At 43.4% G+C, this 19,340-nt stretch overlaps 1 protein-coding gene across 5 annotated transcripts in view; it reads left to right on the top strand.

Annotated features, from left to right (window-relative positions):
- MASP1 (MBL associated serine protease 1) overlaps nucleotides 1-19,340 on the top strand; it is a 63,421-nt gene that overhangs the window by 4,048 nt on the left and 40,033 nt on the right. For 4 of the 5 annotated variants that reach the window (XM_067738375.1, XM_067738374.1, XM_067738372.1 and 1 more), the window contains exon 2: nucleotides 2,225-2,456. The exons of the other annotated variant lie outside the window; for it this stretch is intronic. In XM_067738375.1, coding sequence (XP_067594476.1) covers nucleotides 2,225-2,456 — 232 coding nt within the window. The remainder of the gene's footprint in view (nucleotides 1-2,224; nucleotides 2,457-19,340) is intronic. 5 annotated transcript variants of the gene reach the window in all.

The raw sequence follows: 19,340 nt of genomic DNA, 5'->3' as shown, positions 1-19,340 counted from the left end.
TCTCACATGTTGCTATTGCAGGGGCCTTGGAAAAAATTTAAATAACTATTTTTTTTAATTGAAAAAATAGCACAAGGCCCTTCTAGACACATCTGAACATTTTATGTACACAAAAGTAAAATTAAAAACACTCATATTACCACTTCAGAGATAACTACTGTTAATATCCTACTGACACCCTTGTAGGCCATTTTGCACTTACATATTTACCTTTTATGTAAATATTATATGACAGCTAGATAATCTCATTGTAGTTATCTCATTGTGTTTGCACACTCAAAAATTCATACGTGTGCATATATAAACATATGTGCATCTGTTTACCGAGCAGCGTGGGGCAGCTTGGGGAGAAACAACTTCCTGATTAGCCAAATTGTATCTTAATCTTAAGACGCTGGTATAATTTCCCAGAAGTTACTTTTTAGGCTATATAAGACTCTGGCCCCACTTTCATGCTTTCGTTCATTCATTCGTTCATTCATTCATCATCTTTTATATACCAGGCTTTATATTAGGTCTTTCACATACATCATCTCCAATGTTCATGTGAGCTCTGTAAATTAGAGATTATAATCTTCATTTTACATTTGAGGAAACCTGAGCTCAGAGACTAATTACCCAAGGTTTCACAGCCAGTAAGTAAGAGAACTGGGATTTGAACCCAAATACACCTAACTTCAGGGACTGTGCGTAAAGCAGTGCTCCAATTGGAAGCATGTACAGGGAGCTGGAATCTGGAGTGAAGGATACTCTGTGGTATCTTGGGAAGCTTTGAGCTAGATGGTGGAAGATAAATAAGACAACCAGGTGAGGAATGAGCAGGGCATGTGCAGTGGGACCAAGGCCTGGATGGGCATGGCATGCTCCCAGAATGATCTGCCTCGGCATGGCTGCTATGAGATGAAGTTGGACAGGTAAATCAGCACTAGATCAAAAAGGGCTTATCAGCCATCCCGGTAGCAGATGCTTTGCCCTGCAGGCACAGTGGAGCAGTGTGGACACATCTGTGTTTTAGAAAATCAAATTTGGCGGAAGATTGCTGAATGGTATGAAGTGGTAGCCAGGGAGATCAGTTAGGATGAAATAGCAACAGTCCAGATAAGAACATTTAAATTAATTGGCTGGAGAGAAGCAGAGGGGTTCCCAAGACAAAGGAAGCAGAACATATAGTATTTAAGGGAGAAGTCGATGAGCCAGGATTGGGATGTTTGAGTTCAAGGTCCTTGAGTCTCACAGGGGGAGCAATCTAGTAGATGCCTTGGTTGTCCTGTGTACTGACCATTAGGTTTTTTGTTTGTTTGGTTTTGTTTTTGTTTTTTTGCGGTACGCGGGCCTCTCACTGCTGTGGCCTCTCCCGTTGCGGAGCACAGGCTCCGGATGTGCAGGCTTAGCGGCCATGGCTCACGGGCCCAGCCGCTCCGCGGCATGTGGGATCTTCCCGGACCGGGGCACGAACCCATGTCCCCTGCATCGGCAGGTGGACTCTCAACCACTGCGCCACCAGGGAAGCCCGACCATTAGGTTTTTGACAAGCCTTGGACATTCTGCCTCATTATTGCATCAGCCACTTTGAGTGTATTCTGCAAGTTTTGTTGAATTTCCCGTGCCCCTTATGCAACTCTTTTCACAGTCCATCATCTCTCATTCCTGCAGCTGGAAATAAACTGTATGTTTTTGATCCTTTTATAAAAACACTTGCCAAAAGGAAAAACCTTGTTTTGCTCATTCCTTCTTAATTCAAAATTTTGCATTTCTTGATTGATTTTGTTAAATTTGTTTTAGGTACTACAGATCCCATCATTGAGTATAAGTCTTATCTCAGTATTACCATGTTACTGTTACTTACTTTTTAGAAAATTGAATCAAGAGTTTATGATTCTTAAATGAAGCTAAGCTAAAGAAATGATACCGGCTTTTACCTAACTATGAAATTTATATTTTCAACCAAAAAATGATATGCCTCAGAGTCCCAAATATGGTATTTTCTGGGAAAGTTTAATACTATTATCAAATCTTTAAAAAGAGCACAACTGGAAGCAACCTTTAAAATCAAGTTACCGCCCTCCAGTATTATAGGCTGGGTAAGCAAGACCCATAAGGACGAAGTAATTACAGCAGGTCAGTGGCAGAGACATGCTGGGAACTTGTTCTCCTGGCTGTTGATTTAGCTAAATGGCAAGGACCAGTGTCTGTGAATGTAAGTAAATCCATTCATGTCTTTCAGGTGGCTCCTTCTCTCTCATGCTCTGTGCTTCTCCTTGTTGAAGGCTTTGGCCCACATAGTGGAGCTTAACAATATGTTTGGCCAGATTCAGTCGCCTGGCTATCCAGACTCTTATCCAAGTGATTCAGAGGTGACGTGGAATATCACTGTCCCAGAGGGATTTCGGATCAAGCTTTACTTCATGCACTTCAACTTGGAATCCTCTTACCTTTGTGAATACGACTATGTGAAGGTGAGACCCCTAATGTTCCCTAACTGGGCCAGGTTCTCTACGGGAGAATCTGCTGGGAGTTAGAGGAGCTTAGATGAATTAGATGCTGTGTTTACCACCCAGGCTGGCAGTCTAGTGAGGGAGACATTACAGTGTTATAACATTATGAAGGAGGGTTGGGGGTGGCATGCTAGGTGCAGGCTGAGTAGGAAGACCTAGAAAAGACCTTGAGGGAAACTGAAACTGGCAAAGTGTGACTCAGCCAAACACAGCCTTACCTTTTCCTTTCTGATCTCAAAGTCTTTAACGTTTCCACTAACCTCTGCTCCAATGTCACCTTTAATTCAACAAGCAGAAAAGGGCAGATACCCCAGAGTCAGCATTAATCAGAGTAAGCTAGCATTATATCCAAAGCTGAGGCATTAGAAAGCGTTGCCCTGTTCCCTAGGTAATGATCAAGTGTTTGGGAAGTGTAGCATATGCTGCAGCGGAGAGTAGGAGGTGAAGTTGGAAGGTTGGATTGGGATGAGATTCTGAAGGGCCTTGAATATGATGCTAAAGAGTTTGGATTTTATCAACAAAGAGTATGGGCAACAGTGGGGGGTCACTACACAGATGGATGTAAAAGACAAATGGAAGAGGAGCAGAAAATGATTACAACATCAAAACAACATTTCCCAGAATTTAAGGAGAGCCCACAAACAATGCCATGGGTGGGGAGCTGTTCTCTTTTAAAAGTGGAGCTAAGAAAGGTTAAAGTACTTCTGAGAGATGACACTTATTAAGGTTGTATCTGGTTCAAAAAGATGTGAAGACCTAAGAACCTACTTTATAAACTCTCTCTGGTTTCCTGGAAGAAGTTCTCATCAAACCACCCTAGAGTAGGCTTTCTATATTTTTGGTATTAGTATAGTCTCATTTTTCCACAGCCTGTAATTCAACAACAGTTAACCTTGTATTTACCAGAATGTTTGATCAACAGCAAAGAAGTGAGTTGACAAGGTGATTTACACTTAAAATCTCATTCAACCTTTAAAACAATCCTATGAGACAGGTACTACTGTCCCATTTACAGACAAAGAAACAACCCCAAGAAGGTGAAGCAATTCACCCAACGTTGTACAGCTAGTAAGTGATGGATCAGGGTTCCAAACCCATGTCTTGTGACTTTCAATACCATGTTCTTTTGGCTCCACCAAACTGCTCACAAGCTGTACTACACTGAGCCCTAGGATACTGCAGGGGCTGAAAAGAACAGTGGGGTGGGGTGGGGCGGAGGCCTGGTAAGTGGGGCTGTGAACCCCTACCCTGATTAACTCATTTTAAATGGTGGGTGTTGCTAATTATATATGTTGGATATGCATCAAGTATCCCATTTAAAGCACATTTTCTGTGACTGAAAACGTTCTAAAATTGGTGCTCCGTGACAGTGTTTCAATTTTAACACTATTGACATTTTGAGCCAGGCAATTACTTGCTGAAGAAAGCTGTTTTGCGAATGGTAGGGTCTTTAGCAGCATTCCTGGCTTCTACTCACTAGTTGCCAATAGCACTCCCACTCCCGTTGTGACAACCAGAAATGTCTCCAGCAGTTATCAATATCCCCAGGGGAGCAAAATCTCTCCATTTGAGAACCATTGCTCTCTTTGTGTGATGCTGCCCATCTTTGAATGCCCTGTGCTAGAAACTGTGAGAATTTAAGGACACAAAAATCTAGTCCCTTAAAAAGAGAGATGAGCCTAGAAAAATAGCAATTGCACAAGATGAAAAAGAGTAATGACAATAAAAGATTGACAAAAAGAATGGGAAAAGGTAAAACTGGCTGCTCTAAGAGATGATGTGGCTTGGTAATCTAGATTAACAGACAGTTTCTATAAATTCATTGAAAATGGAGTCAACTTCTCAGACTCGCAAGGATCAAGCAGAGAGTATTCACCAAGATCCTAAGTGTTTATCATCCTAAATTGAAATTTCTAACAAACAGGTCAGTTATGTCTTCTAGGACATAATCTAGCCTCTGGCAGAACCAAACTCCAGGATCCCAGATGCATTATGGGTAGGGGACATTAGGTTAGCAGAATCCCCCAGCCCATTCCCCTAGCTGATGCTCACCGTACAACCATGGTATTCTCAAATATTTAGGTTGGAGAGTGAACTTAGCAGAAGGAAAATGACCAAACAGTGACTTAATAGAAGAGTAAATTCCATAGATTTAGACAAGGCTAGATGTGAACTTCCTAACTGCTTTTTTCTCTACTTTCAAATACGTCAATCATCTAGAACTTTTGCCAGCGGAAACACTTGCCTTTATTAGTAGCTGAGGCCTCAAGACCACAGAAATTAGAATTTTTTTCTTTAGCTGTGACAATGACTTATTTTCATTATTCCTCCCTGCCTCCACCCTAAGAATTCACTCTCAATTCATATTCAATCATTTCTCACAAGTTTTCCTCTTATTTATATGGATGCCAGGTTTGACCTTGTTAGGACTCCTTTATCGAGATGATAAACACATAATAGAGGATTTAACTCATTCCTTTGCCCCCAAATAAATTGAGTCTCCTGACAAGGCAGATTGAAGAGTTGACATCAGGTACACTTTGTAGCGGAAAAAAAATGATACTTTTCAAGGGCAACAATAGACTGTGAAGACCTCTTCCGACACTGAATTAAGGACACTGAAATTTCTACCCAAAGTTTGGCCTTTCTGGTTGGAGAATATTTTGGAAATTGATTGATGGTTTCTATCTAGGGTGGTGAGATACCTTCCTGAAAGCCCAAGGAGATGGGACTAGGCCCTCTGGAAGGGCAACATCATCCTGGTTTCTTGACTGGGATTCAGGAAATGCCTGTTCTAGTGCCAGATCTGCCACTAACTCCCAAATGATCTTTTAGCGCTCTCTCTGCTCCAAAATTAGACTTATGACCTCTGAGCATAGCAAAGAAACAGTCTGTGTGAGGCAACACAGAGACTGAGCTGCCTACCTGAAGTGCCCGACAGTCCTTGCTTCTCTGATTCCAGTACATTTTTCCAGTTCCTTTAGAAGAAGAGATTAGCATATTGGACAGAGAGGTATTACTTTGCTTGGGCTTGCACAGCCCACTTCCTTCCAGAATGCCATCCCAGCACTAGCATTGGCCTCCCTGCAGAGGTTCTAGCAGCCATGGGGCCTGAGCAGGCCTTCCTTCACAGGACGCTGCACCCTGGTCAGCTGATGACTAGTGCTCATGTGGAGACAGGCTCTGTGTCCTTGCCCACATGTGCCCGGCAGAGTTCCCCTCCTGGACTCAAGAACTCATAGGATGTCAGGCCACAGGGGCCCTCTGGAGACCCACCTAGTCCCATGTCATTGTTGTTATTGTTGTTTTTCAAATGTTTTCTCCCTAGTGGACATTTTCTTCTTAAAAATCTTTCTTCTTAAAAATCTTAAAAAAACCCTATATCTTCTGATATAGGAAACAGAAGTGAGGCTGCTAGGGTTGAAGGTGGCTCAGAAGCTCACTCTGCTCACTCAACCTTCTTGGTCCCTCTGAAGGTCACACCTTGCAGGAATTACAGCTTGAATACTCCTTAAGTTCCCAATTCAGGGACAAGACTAGTACTCTCACCTGTGAACCCTAAAACCCAGAAGCCTTCAACATATAGTCGAAACCTGTTGACTTTTCCTAATTGTGTTCTCTCCCTAACCTTCCACCCCCAGAATATGTGGCTTTCCTGGCTATGAATGAGAAGGAGGCTCTTCCCTTTTCATCTGAATGAAGCATGAGCATGCCAGCCATGCCACCCTTGGATAAGTCAATACCCCTCTACAAAATTCTGTCTTTTCATCTGTTCCATGAGGAGTAGAATGAGATGATCCCTAAGGTCCCTTAAATTCCAGAATTTTAATCTTCATTCTCCTTGCCAGAGCTTTCCAGATGACCCCCCAAACCCTCATTATCCTAGTTAGGGTAATGCCAGAGAATGGTAATAATATGTCACAGCGGCCTCTTCTTGAAGTTCCGTGGCCATAAGCACTCCAGTAAGAGACTGTAGTCTGCTGGAGTTGCCTTAGTGACATGTCATTTGAAGAAAACTTGTAAATATATCATGCCAGTGCTGTCCTTTTCCAAGGAACTTGGAATATCACTCATTTCCGTCTGATGGGATAATATCCCCTGTTTTGAGGCTCTTTCATTCTGTGACTGAATTCCCCTGGCAGGCCTGGGAGTGGGTTTAAAGGACCATCCAGTTCACAGGAATCCTTTCAGCCCAGCCCCAGTCCGCAGACTGCCCTTCCCACCCTGGCCCATCAGGGTGATGATGACGGAATTGCTGACACTGCACATCAGCAGCTTGAAGAAGGGCAGGACCCCAAGGCTGTGGTCTGGATGCTCTCATTTTATGAAAATTCCTCTCCAGCCTGACTTCCCGCAGTCTTTGGTCTTCAAGGCACATGCACATCTGCACGACAGGATTTGCTTCCTTGGAATGTGGCTGCAATGTGTGGATTCCTACAGTGCACAGATGAGACATATGAATCACAGCTGGTTAATGCTGTAGGCGAGGGGCAGAGCACAGACACTGGCCAGGAAACTGGAGGCCTCGATTCTTGTGGCCATTCTCTACTAACTAAGTAACCCTGGGCAAGTGATTGCTTCTAGAGTGGACTCTTTCCTCCTGTCTCAGATACAGGGAGTTGAACCAGATGTTCTCTAAGGTCCACCTAGCCCTGATAGTCTATGTATCTAAGACCTCAGGAATCATGATTCAACTTCATGATCATCATGCTGAAGCCCTGGAAAGGGCAATTCATTGGCCAAGGTCACACGGGGACCAGAATTTATATCTCAAAACTCTCAGTCTTTTCTTCTTTTAAAAATATTAAGTGACAGTGGAGTCCCCATCTTATGGATGCCTAGGTTTTTAAGTGTAATGTAAGGCAAATACTGTCTATAGTCAAACTTACTCTCTTAAATATAGTAGAGCACTGTCTTTTAGAATGTCCAGAAGAGACTTTTTTTCCCAGAAATGCAACAAATTATATAGTTCCTTTAGTTGAGCATCAGATGAAGTAGTTTGACTTGTGCTGAGAAGTGAGCCCTGGAGCTGTAGTTACTGAAAAAGGTACTCAGAAACCAGAACCACCAAGGGAGCAGCAGATTCACACATCTTATTGTCAAGTCCACTTCATGGTATCTGTTCATTGGAAAAGGAGATCATAAAAGCCTGCATTTGGCTTTTTTCTCTTTCTCTCTTTCCCCTTCTTTTATTGAGTGCATATAGCTCAACTGGCATCTGTTAAATGCTCATATGACATAACATCACTTTTCTCCTCTTATATTCTTGATACATTAAACATTTCTTCCATTCTCTCCACTTTAGCCCTTTAGTTCCAGTTCTTATTCCTCTCGCCTAGTTTATTGCAATACCATCCTAAATGTCTACCAGCTGTGGGTCTCTCCCCAGCCGGTCCACCCTCTACATGTGTCCAGAGAGAGCTTCTTAAACATTGCTTTGATTGTGCAACTCTCAAAACCTTTCAGTTGTTCTCCACTGTCTATGGAATGAAGTCTAAGAATTTTATTGAAAATCTACCATAAGTTGGACACTGCACCAAAGACAGGCCCCATGAAGATGAGTAAGACAGTACCTGCCCTCCAAGAACTCATGATTTCATAGTGTGTCATAAGACAAGTACATAACTAATAAGCTAAAACTGGGCAGAGTAACACAAGAGTATGGGGCAGTATATAAGTTGTAGAGTGATCATTTCTGGGTGTTCAAGAAAAGCTTTGGAAATAATTAATGTCTGAGATAAGTCTTGAAGGGTAAAGAGGAATTTAACAGTGTAATTCCCTAAACTTCTTGATCTCCCTAAGCATCGGTTTTGTGATTGGTACCAAAAAAAAAAAAAAAAAAAGACTCAATGATACAGTACCTTCCTTGCAGTTTATGCAAGAGTTTAAATGAAATGATGGCTATGAGTTGAAATCAGTACTGCAAAAGGCAAACATGTTCAATGGTTTGGAGTTCAGCCTCTAGAGCCACTCAGACCTAGAGTCAGGTCCTGCCTCCACTATTTATTGTAAAATAGGGATAACAGTAATGCCTATCTCTTGGGCTTCTTGTGAATGTCAAGTGAGGTAAATGCTGTATTGACATATGCCCAACACCTATGTAATTAGTTCAGTAAGCATTATTAGAGTGGTAATGATGGCAAGGGTGTGAGCACTAAAGTGCTTGCTGGTATCACCAGATGCTCAATGAGTGTCCGTTTTCTCATCTGCTCTGACTTTACTACTAACTGGCTGCCTGTGACCTTGCACATATCACTCAGTTTTTCAGGCAATTTATGGAAAAGTACTCTGAAAGGACTAATCAAATGCAAGAGGCTGTTTATTTCTCCTGTGTATTCATTTGTCGTGACACAAGTTTGTGGCACTTTCTGATGTATTGCCTCCTTTGATTCTCATGGACTAAGGAGAGCCGGGATTACTACATCTAATTTACAGGAAAGGATACTGAGCATCAAGAGCTTAAGTGCATTTGTGGTCCAGGACTTTAGAGCAAAGCCAGGTTTCAATCCTTGTTCTTCTTACCCCTAAGTCATGATTGTGTTTCTCCATTTGGCCCTTCTCAGAACAAGTTTTATCCTGGTAGGGATTTCAGGATTTTGATATGCTTCCTGGCTATAAGAGAAATTTAGTAAAATCTTGTAAAACTGAAGGACCTTGAGGGTTCCTGTGTTGTCTAGATTTTGTTAAAGAACTTTCTCTTTTATTCTGACATTGAGAGAAAAAAAAAATTTATAAAAATGGAGTCTGAACAGGCTTCCCTGGTGGCAGAGTGGTTGAGAGTCCGCCTGCCGATGCAGGGGACACGGGTTCGTGCCCCGGTCCGAGAAGATCCCACATGCCGCAGAGCGGCTGGGCCCGTGAGCCATGGCCGCTGAGCCTGCGCATCCGGAGCCTGTGCTCCGCAACGGGAGAGGCCACAACAGTGAGAGGCCCGCGTACCGAAAAAATAAATAAATAAATAAAAATTGGAGTCTGAGCTATGAAGGTTGGGAAAGTGCTCAATTTATCTGTTTGTGGTACACATGTCTAATGGTGAACTCAAGGACATTGCACTAGACTGTCAGCCCCAGGAGTTCAGGGCCTATGTCTGTGTTTATTTCTAGTAGTGAGCACAGCCCTGGGGGCAGAACAGGAAAAAGCAAAAATCTTCTGGTGGTAAGCATAAAGGAAAGGGCTCTGGTCTAGAGATCAGCCACTGACTCCTGTTGAGACATTGGGCAAGTCACTTGTCTGCTCTGGGCCTCAGTTTCTCCATCTGCCCAATGAGGAAATTGGACTGGCTGGCCTCTCTAAGCCCTTCCAGCCCTGATGCTCCCTTCCCAGGCCTCGTTGGGTCAGTCTTCATCCTGCTGTGTAATTGACAGATAAGTCCCTCCCATGGCCCTGCTCAAAGACTGACTCCTCTGAACCCGGACTCCTAATTTCTGTGCAGTGCTCTGTGTTTACTCTGAACGTGCCCTCGACCTTCAACTAGTGCCGAAGCTCTGTTCATTCTCTGGGAGTAGACAGGAGGCCTTGCCCCTGAGGGAAAAGAGGAATGGGTAAATATTTCTCATGAATTTCAATTGTATTCCCTAGTGGAATTCTTCACTCCAGAGATACCAGGTTTCCAAATCCATTCTAGCTGATTCAGAAGAATCAGGAAGTGAAAATGAGCTTCAGAAAAAGCGTGACAAAAGCTTATTTTATGAAGGAAGTACAAACAGCACAGGCTCTGGGGTGATGGAAAACAGAAGGAAGGTTCCCAGCGCTGGGGCAGAGAATGTGGGCAAGTGTGGGTGAGTGTGAGGTGGGAGTGCTCTGGGGAATAGGTGCCCCGGTGTGCAAATCTGTGTGCTTATGTGTACACAGGCCACTCTCAGACACACCTTAGTAAAAAGCAGGGCTTGAGTTTGCTTTGATGTGCTCATAGAAGAAAAAGTAGGGAAGGGGAGGTATTCATTTATTCAACAAATATTCATTGAATGCCTACCATTTACTAGAGCTTGGGGTATAGTGGTAATCAAGACAGAAGTGCCGGTCGGCTGGGTGCTTACATGACACTGGGGGGAACAGACAATAAACACTAAACACAATCCACAGGTTAATTATATAATGAGTAGTAAGGTGATAGGCAAAGAAGTGAAACAGAGCAGGGTAAAGAGGGTCCACGTGAGGTGGGGTGCATGTTACCACTGAAATATGTTGATCAAGGTGGTCCTTGTTGAAAGGGTGACATTTGAGCAAAGACTTGAAGAAGTTGAGAAAGTCAGCCATGTAGCTTTCTGGGGAAAAGCATCCCAACCAGAAAGAACAGCCAAGACCTTAGTGGGAATGTGCCTGGTGTGTTTGAAGAAGAGCAAGGTTGGCAGTGTGGCTGGAGCAGGAGGGACAGGGATGGGAGATGAAGACAGAGGTACAGGTGGGAGCCCCATCACCAGGGGGCCTGGGAAATAGGGTCCCTGCCTAATGCGCACAGGCAATGGCAGACTTTACAAGCTGCTTTCCCACCCAAGTGTCATTTGACCTCCTGACTCTTAGAGGATAGAATTAAGGTCCACCGAGTATGTTTGTGAAAACTGAGGCTGAACCAGTGGTGCACTTATCAATGATCAACAACCTGGTCTGGACTGGGGGGTGGGTTGGGAGGGCAGAGAAGAGATACCTCGGTAGCTCTCTATTCACCACTCAGATATTCTAGACATTAGTAAACTCAAGTGCTGAGATAATAGTAAAATGATAGAATAGTTAGGAGATGATGAGTTTTTATATAATTTATTTCTTTTTAATATAATTTATTTAATTGTAAATTTATGAAACAGTTTTTCACGATGGCTATGTTTAACGACAGCATTGCAAAAATCCCTGAAAAGTTGACAACTGGCCCCTGTAAGTTGGTAAGAGCCAGCTCCAGGGCACCAGTGCCTGGGGAGGTTAAAGTGACACATGTGAGTGGCAGGGCGGTAACCAGAAGCCAGGTCTTTTGGTCCCTATTCTAGCTCTCTTGAAAATTTTCCAAGATTTGAGGATGTGCATTCGGGCTGGGGAGGGCAGGGTCCTGGGCAGTGGCAGAGGGACATACCGGCTTGCACATTCCTGGAAAGTGCCTGGAGACGCTGGCCCGTGGCGGGTCCCTTCTCTCCGCTCAGCACTTACTTAATCACTGCTTTCACCCCAGTGCTGACTGTGACCGACCTGGAGCCAGGCTGCCTCTGCAGGAGAAGAACACAACAAGGCTTTGTTTTTGCCTGTCCCCAGGCTATTTTCCTGTCCTGAACCTTCTGGGGCTCAGCTTCCCGGTCCCAGAGGGTATTTGCATGTGAATGGGCCTGGCTCTGAAGTCACAGAAGGGGTGGATGGGGAGTTTAAGCCATTCACGGGCCAATGAGAGTAAAGCCCTTCCTGGCCCCCCTTCCCAGCCATGATTCCCAGACGCTCCCACCCACGCCCCCCCAGCCCTGCCGCACTGAGATGCCAGGCGCCTCCAGTTTCCCACCTGCGGGATGCTTGCTTCCCAAGCTCGCGGCCACCCCTCCCCAACCAGCTCTTTCTTCTCCCCGTGCTCTGCTGCCTAGAGACCGTCTCCTTTTCTGCCCGGAGCCCTCCTAGCGACTGGGCAATCCTCCTGGTAGCAGAGGGATTCGGGAACTCTAACACCTGCCAGCTGGGTCTCAGGTCTTCACACTGTTAATGGCGTCTAGCATTTGCATGTACACGATACATACCTTCCTAGGGGCTTACCCAGCTCTGTTAGGAGGTTTTTACTCCGACTAACAAATGTATAAGAACACTTTGCTGGGACTGTCAGTATATCTGGGCCCTGATGGTAGCTCTGCCATTATCTGGCCATGTGACTTTCAACCAGTTACTTCACTTCTCTGAGCCTCAGTTTCCCCATCTAAGAGAGGAAAATGATAGGTAGCCTTTAATGTCCTTTCTATCTCAGACCTTCTATGGTCTTGTAATTCCAGTTACTGAACAAGGCTGGAAGTCAGAACATCTGGATTTTTATCTCAGGTCAGCTATTCCTAGGCTATGTGACCTTGGAAATTCATGTCACCTCTCTGGTCGGGGAATCACAATGTCTACCTGAAGTGCAATCATTACAAGACAGCCGTCAGAAACAAATAAAGAAGGTGAAAACACCTTGTCAACTGGAAATTCCACATGGGGGGGGGGGAGTGGGAATTATTACTATTACTACCACTACTACTACAATTATTATTATTATTGTTATTATTATTATTATCATCATTATTATTTTATGGCCAAACGACTTGATCCAGGACTGAAGCAACGACCTGCAGCCCCTCACAAATGTGGCCAACTTGAGTCTTAACCCCACCAGCTGTGCTATTTTTACTTACATGGCTTTCAAGAGCTTCTGAAATGCAATACACACACACACACACACACACACACACACACACACACACACACACACACACACACACACGTCTCCTTTTTTTTCTAGACCCAGGTTCTTGTCTGGCATCTGATACCTTTACTTTGCTCCTTCTCATGATATTTAACTGCAGTTTGGGCACCTGGATAAAGTAGCAGTTTGAGCTGTTAACCCCTGGCCCAGTCCCTGGAGGGTGACAGACTTGCGGTGAAGGCGACCACAGGAGCACAGAGCACTCACTTGTGAGTCAGGGGTCCTGGGCCCAGGGCTGTCACTGAATCATTGGCCTAAATTCACACACCTAGAGAAATCCTTTGACACACAGGAAAGTAAAGGGATTCCTGGACTTGCTATTATTCTCTTGTGGATGGAAGCTTTCAGAGATCCCTTAAATTACTCTGGTCCTCTCTTATAAAATTAGGATAATATCTTTTCCATGTCACCCACCTCCCAGGACTGATAGGAGACTTGTAAAGTTCAGAGAGCCAAAGGGACCTAAGATGCCACCTGCCAAATGAGGAGGCCAGGTTGCAAGGTCTCCCTGGGTTCCCTGCCTGCCCCATCAGCCTGGGATCTGGGGGGACTCATAAAAAGAGATGTCTGTGCTGATGACCCCAGTGAGATTAGGAATGAAAGAGTGGAACCAGGAAACAAGAGAATATCTAGGGACGGTTTCAGTCTCTTAATTCTTCTTTGAATATGTGAAATTACCCATGCCCCACTTAGCTGGGAGTCCAGAAAGCTGTCACCTCAGTTGGCTGACTCTCAGTGGTCCTGTTTTTCTCACTGATTTACTGAGTGCTGACTATATTTCAGGTAACTTTCTGAATATTTTACATATATTAACTCATGTCATATTCACAAAGTCCTATGATTTATAAATACTATTATTTTCACTATTTTACAAATGAGAAAAACCTATATACAGAGTGTATTCAATTCCTAGGGCTGCCATAACAGATTGCCATTAACCTGGTGGTTTATAACAGCAGCTTCTTCTGTCACAGTTCTGGAGGCCAGAAGTCTGAAATCAAGGTGTTGGTGGGGCCATGCTTCCTCTGAAGGCTCTAGGGAAGGATCCTTCCTTGCCTCTTCTAGCTGCCTGGTGGTTGTTTGCCAGTCCTTGGCATTCCTGGCTACGGCCGCATATCTCCAATCTCTGCCTCTGTCTTCACACTTCCCTCTGTGTATGTCTCTGTGTCCAAGTTTCCCATTTCTTATAAGGACACCAGTCATTGGGTTAGGGTCCACCCTAATCCAGTATGATGTCATCTTAACATAATTTCATAGGCAAAGAACTATTTCCATATAAAATCAAGTCCAAGAGTTAGGACTTGAACATATCTTTTAGGGAATACAATTTAACCTAAAACAGAGAATTTAAATAATTTTCCTAACATAAATTAGGAAGACTCATGTGCAACTTATATAAAGATGAGGTCCCACATGATCCAGTCTCAGTAAGGGGTTACATCCAAAAAAACAGAAAACTTACACAATTGAAAGCAATTCACAATTTGACTCACTCTCTTGAGAACCAAAAAAGGGCAGAGATGTTCTTATCACAAACATTCTTAAATGTTCAATCCTCCATGCCCCCTCTCTCCCTCTCTTCTTCTTTCCCCTAAAGTCTTCAGGAATTTCACACCAAGGATCTCTTCTATCTCCCCTCATACCTCCACTTACACCCCATCCTCTGGGTCCCTCTTGGACTTGACAATCACAAAAACTGTTCCCTGACATGAGACCCTCCCTGCCATATGTGAATTTTAGTTGTTCCGAGTTTCTTGATTGTTTTCTCAGAATTTTATTTTTCACCGTATTGTTTGTGTGGAATTAAAGCAAAAAATTTCACCTCTTTTTTTAGCTTTGTTGGGACCCAAGGGCTAGAAAAAAATGAGAGAAGGAAGTGAAATAGTGATGAGGGGGTCTCCATACATGACCATGAGGAAGGGAAGACTCAGGTGGTTATAAGAGATGGAGAGACTGGAAACCAACCCTGAACTTCCAGGCTGGTTCAGCTGCCCCACCTGTGTGCTCCCTTTGTTGGTTGACCTGAACCAACTGATTTTATGCCATTGGGTAGAAGCTAGAGGGAAGTAGCTGTGGGCCCAAATTTCTTTTTAAAATACTTTTAAAATAGAAAAACAGGAAAAAGAAAAATTATCTATCATTTCACTAGCCATTGTTGTTTGCTCTAATTCCTTCCACTTTTTATTTTCAATGTATACTTTCAACATAGTTATAATTACATTGACTATACAATTTGTCCTGCTTTTTCACTTAGTATAACCTACTAAGAATGTTTCCAGATCACTGAAAATTCTCCATTAATGCAATAATTAATAGCTGCTTAACTAAGCTAATGCTAATGCAACAGTTCCCCTAGAATTGGGTATTTACATTGTTTCCAGTTTTCTATTATTATATATAACTGCTAGAAACATCATTGTTCATCAGTTTTTTCCACAACTGGAATATCCTCCCCTCAATTATATTCCCAGTTATGGGGCCAGGGAAGAACTTTCTAAGCCAAAGATAATCCAAAATGGCCTCATCTATCTTGGAAGGTAGTGAGTTTTTCATCTCTGCAACTGATCGTGAAAAGGTGGTGTGAATTTTTCAAGGGTGTGGTAGAAAAATAAGAGGTTAAATGAGGTAAATTTCAAGGCCCTAAGACGGCATGAGACTGTAATTCTCAAAATTTCAGTTCACAAAGGTCAGTGTCTCTCTTTATCCCAGATTACTTCCTTACTCTCTATAACATGTCTAGTGCTGTGTAACAAACCACTCCAAAATTTAGTAGCCAAAACAATATCCATTTTATTTGCTCTTGATTCTGTGGTCAGAAGTTTAGGCTAGACTTGGCAGGATGGTCCTTTTGCTGGATTTGCCTGAGGTCATTTCTGTGGCTCCAGGCTGTATCAGTCAGAGTTCAGCCAGAAAAGCAGAGCCTCTGTGAGTATTATGAGATAAAAGCTATTTATGGGCATTAGAACTCATGTAATTATAGGAGAGGCTAGGAAAGTAAAGATCCCAGCTTCTCCTAGACAGAGAGTTGGAGGACCACAGACAGTTCACTTATCCATTTTCGTGAAGCCCTGGCATGGGTGGAAATATTGGTATCTTCAGAGAAAGCTGAGAATTCAAGCCTATTGAAGAAGCCAAAGTTGGGTCATGAAGAGGGAGCTCATGGAGAGAAGTCTATGAGAAGCTGTTGGCTCTGAGCAGCTACTACGCCTGTGGGGACACCTGCAAGCCTCTGGTGGGCCTGGGCCACTCTTAGTCATCAGAGCCAGAAGCAGGAAAGAAGAGCTGTATGCAAAGAGGAGGAGAGTGAAGACAATTAGAACCCATTGGCACATCTACATCTGTCCATCTCTGTATCTGATCATAAAACAACCTCCAGAGAGTAAGGACTATTGCCTTCCAAACCCACACAAGTTCCTGTTTTGGCCAACAGTAACCTGGAACTAGAGAGAGAAGGAGATTCTGGGGAACATGGTTCCGAGGTTAACTAAATTGACAGCAGGACAATTCAGCACACTCCCTGAATGCCTAAATTAAATCTGAAAAGCTCTTCAAGGGCCCAGAGAAGATGTCAGTGGGGCTCCAGGATGAAGCTTGGGAACATGGACTAGCAGAGCTCTCAGGCATTTGGGCTTATAGGACGGCCTCTTTTTTTTTTAAATTGAGGTATAGTTGATGTACAATATCATATAAGTTACAGGTGTACAACACAGTGATTCACAATCTTTAAAGGTTAAAATCCATTTATAGTTATTGTAAAATATTGGCTATATTCCCTGTGCTGTACATATATCCTTGTAGCTTATTTATTTATACATAATAGTTTGTACCTCTTAATCCCCTACTCCTTTGTTGCCCCCTCCCCCACTGGTAACCACTAGTTTGTTCTCTGTATCTGTGAGTCTGTTTCTTTTCTGTTATATTCACTAGTTCATATTATTTTTTAGATTCCATATATAAGTGATATCATATAGTAGAGGACAGCATTTTTTGTTTGCCTCCTGTCTTAAAGGAGCATGAGCATTATTGACTAGGGAATCAGGATGCTGCATTGTGAACCTGAAGCCACCACTCACTAGATCATGACCTTGCTTGATTCATTTAAATCATCTGGGCTTCAAGTTTCTCATTGGGTGGCTGTCAGTGTATTTGTTAAGCTCTGGTGAGGTAACCTTATGGACATGTGGAAAGCAGCCATAGCTGTCCTCCCACAGAAATTTGACCAAGTTTTCTGCTGCTCTGCCTTAGCTTTGCCTAGGAGGTTTGTGCTGTTTCTACTAAGGTAGAAAATTCATAGAAAACAGGCTCTGGCTTCTTTTCCTTAGATCTCTCTCCCCTGTTCCCTGTCCTCAATAGAACCCCTTTCCTACATCAACAGAACCCCTTTCCTAGGTGGTGGTGGGAAGGGAGGGGCAGTTGAGACTCCTAATGCCCCTGGGACTTCGCTTTTCCCTCTGCCTGGATGTCCTCCCCTCTGCCCCCCAAACCCTCCACCTACTATTTCTACCTGCCTAAATTCTACTCACCTTTCAGTCCCCAGATCAAAGAACAGTCTCTTCTTCTTAAGTGTTCTCTGATTCCCCTCAGCTGGATGCAATATTTTCCCATCTTATAAGCCCAGGGGCTTCCTAGCTTTCATTGCAATAACTACAATCTGGTGATTCCCTAACACATACACATTTGAGTACTTATTCTCCTACTAAATTTTACATTCCCAGAGGCAGGGGACTTCCTTATTAAGCACATGCAACAAATAAGTAATTTTTGACATCCTTCACATTATAATGCAGACAGAACTTGCTATATAAATATTTGCTGAGTTGAGTTGAAAGAAAGCAGATTGAGGACATGCATCCATGTGTTGGTGCCCTAAATCACAATAGTCTGAAAGGACATGGCTGCCCATAAGAAGTAGAAAAATGAAGAGTCTGTGATCCCCAGCCAGATGGTTCTCTAATATTACGAATTTTGTGTTTTCATTTGATAAGGTATTTCCCTCCATCATGTTAATACGATGACCCTAGAAATGGGGTAGTCTGAACAGAAGCCAGAGCTCAATCCTCCATCTGTACTCAGAAGTCAATGGTTTTTGTAGATTTTTACAATCATAGCAAGGGCTGAAGATATTAAGTAGGGCCAGTGACCCCCTCTATTTAGGTTATGGCCGGAGCTGTCACTGAGCCACATCCTCTCTGGGAGACAGTCCATGCACCCAAGATAAAGTTTCAAGAGGCCCTTGAGCCAGAAAAGTTGTTTGGCAGAGTGCCTATGTCTTTTGCCTTGCACTCTCTGGGTTGGTGGGTTCCTTTCACCAGGGTCAAAACAGTTCCAAAAGCAAAACAAGTATCAGGGAATCATGATTATCTCTCTACTCTTGAGCAAGTCACTGCCCCTCTCTGGACCTCAGTTTCCTCTAGAAGGATGGGGATCGAAACAGCTCTTAAGGGTCCCTCCTTCCACGCTCTGATATTCCAGGACTCTATTCGGAGCGGCAGGCTGAATTCCCAGGGCCCTGGGGCCTTTTCTTCCCTGCTTCTAAAGGTATATCTGGCTCAGATTTCCCCATGGGTCTCAGCTGGGGCGTGCTTACCTGTCCTCTGGAATAGTGAGGCCCTGCAGGTGATGATCGTTTACCTGCCATCATAAACGGTCCTTAAGCCTGGAAGTTACAAGGAGGGAGGTTGTTTATCACAGACTTTCATTAGGTCTCTCCCTAATCCAAATTATCTCTGGCTGATTTCACTTGAAAGTGTCCATGCTACAGGTACTATGGAACCCCAGAGACCTTGGGAATACCGAATTAGGAAGGAGGCTGCTGTGCCTGGAAGTGTTAATGCTCAAGGCATGACTCTTCATTAGTAATTGATTCTGTATCACATGGTTATAGACCACAAACAAGTTCAAGTTCATTAAGTTCTTCAGCAGGAAGTAATCTGTGTGCTGAAATTCCCGCTCACCATCCTCTAGTTGGTTTATTTAATGTATGGATATGATGACTTGTTAGAATACTAGTATGTCAGGACTGGAAGAGAGAGAGTGTAGAGCTCAGCAAGTTGAAACCCCTAGTTTACCAGGTGGATAACTACAGGAGTCAGCCACATAACAGTTTATGGTGGAGTCAGGAATACTCAGGACCTCTGAGTATGGTCCTCAGGAATACTCAGGACCTCTAAATGCCAGGTCCATACACTCCAAAGCAGAGGTCACCAAGATAGTGCATTCCAGCTTGTGCAGTTACTCATAGAAGAAGCCTTCTCCCAGGCCCTCACTCTAAATCTATTTTGTCTTATTTTTATTAAGTTCTAATGATAGCAGCTTAACTGGTTTCTATTTTACAACATATTTCAGCTAATAAACTGATTTTAAAACAGTGAATAAAACATTACATAAAGAAGACGTAAGAATTGCAAAGGCATAATAGTCTGGGGACC

Source organism: Pseudorca crassidens, chromosome 5 (genome assembly GCF_039906515.1).
Source record: "Pseudorca crassidens isolate mPseCra1 chromosome 5, mPseCra1.hap1, whole genome shotgun sequence".
NCBI classification, from domain to species: domain Eukaryota; kingdom Metazoa; phylum Chordata; class Mammalia; order Artiodactyla; family Delphinidae; genus Pseudorca; species Pseudorca crassidens.
This window is presented reverse-complemented; position numbering and strand designations above follow the sequence as displayed.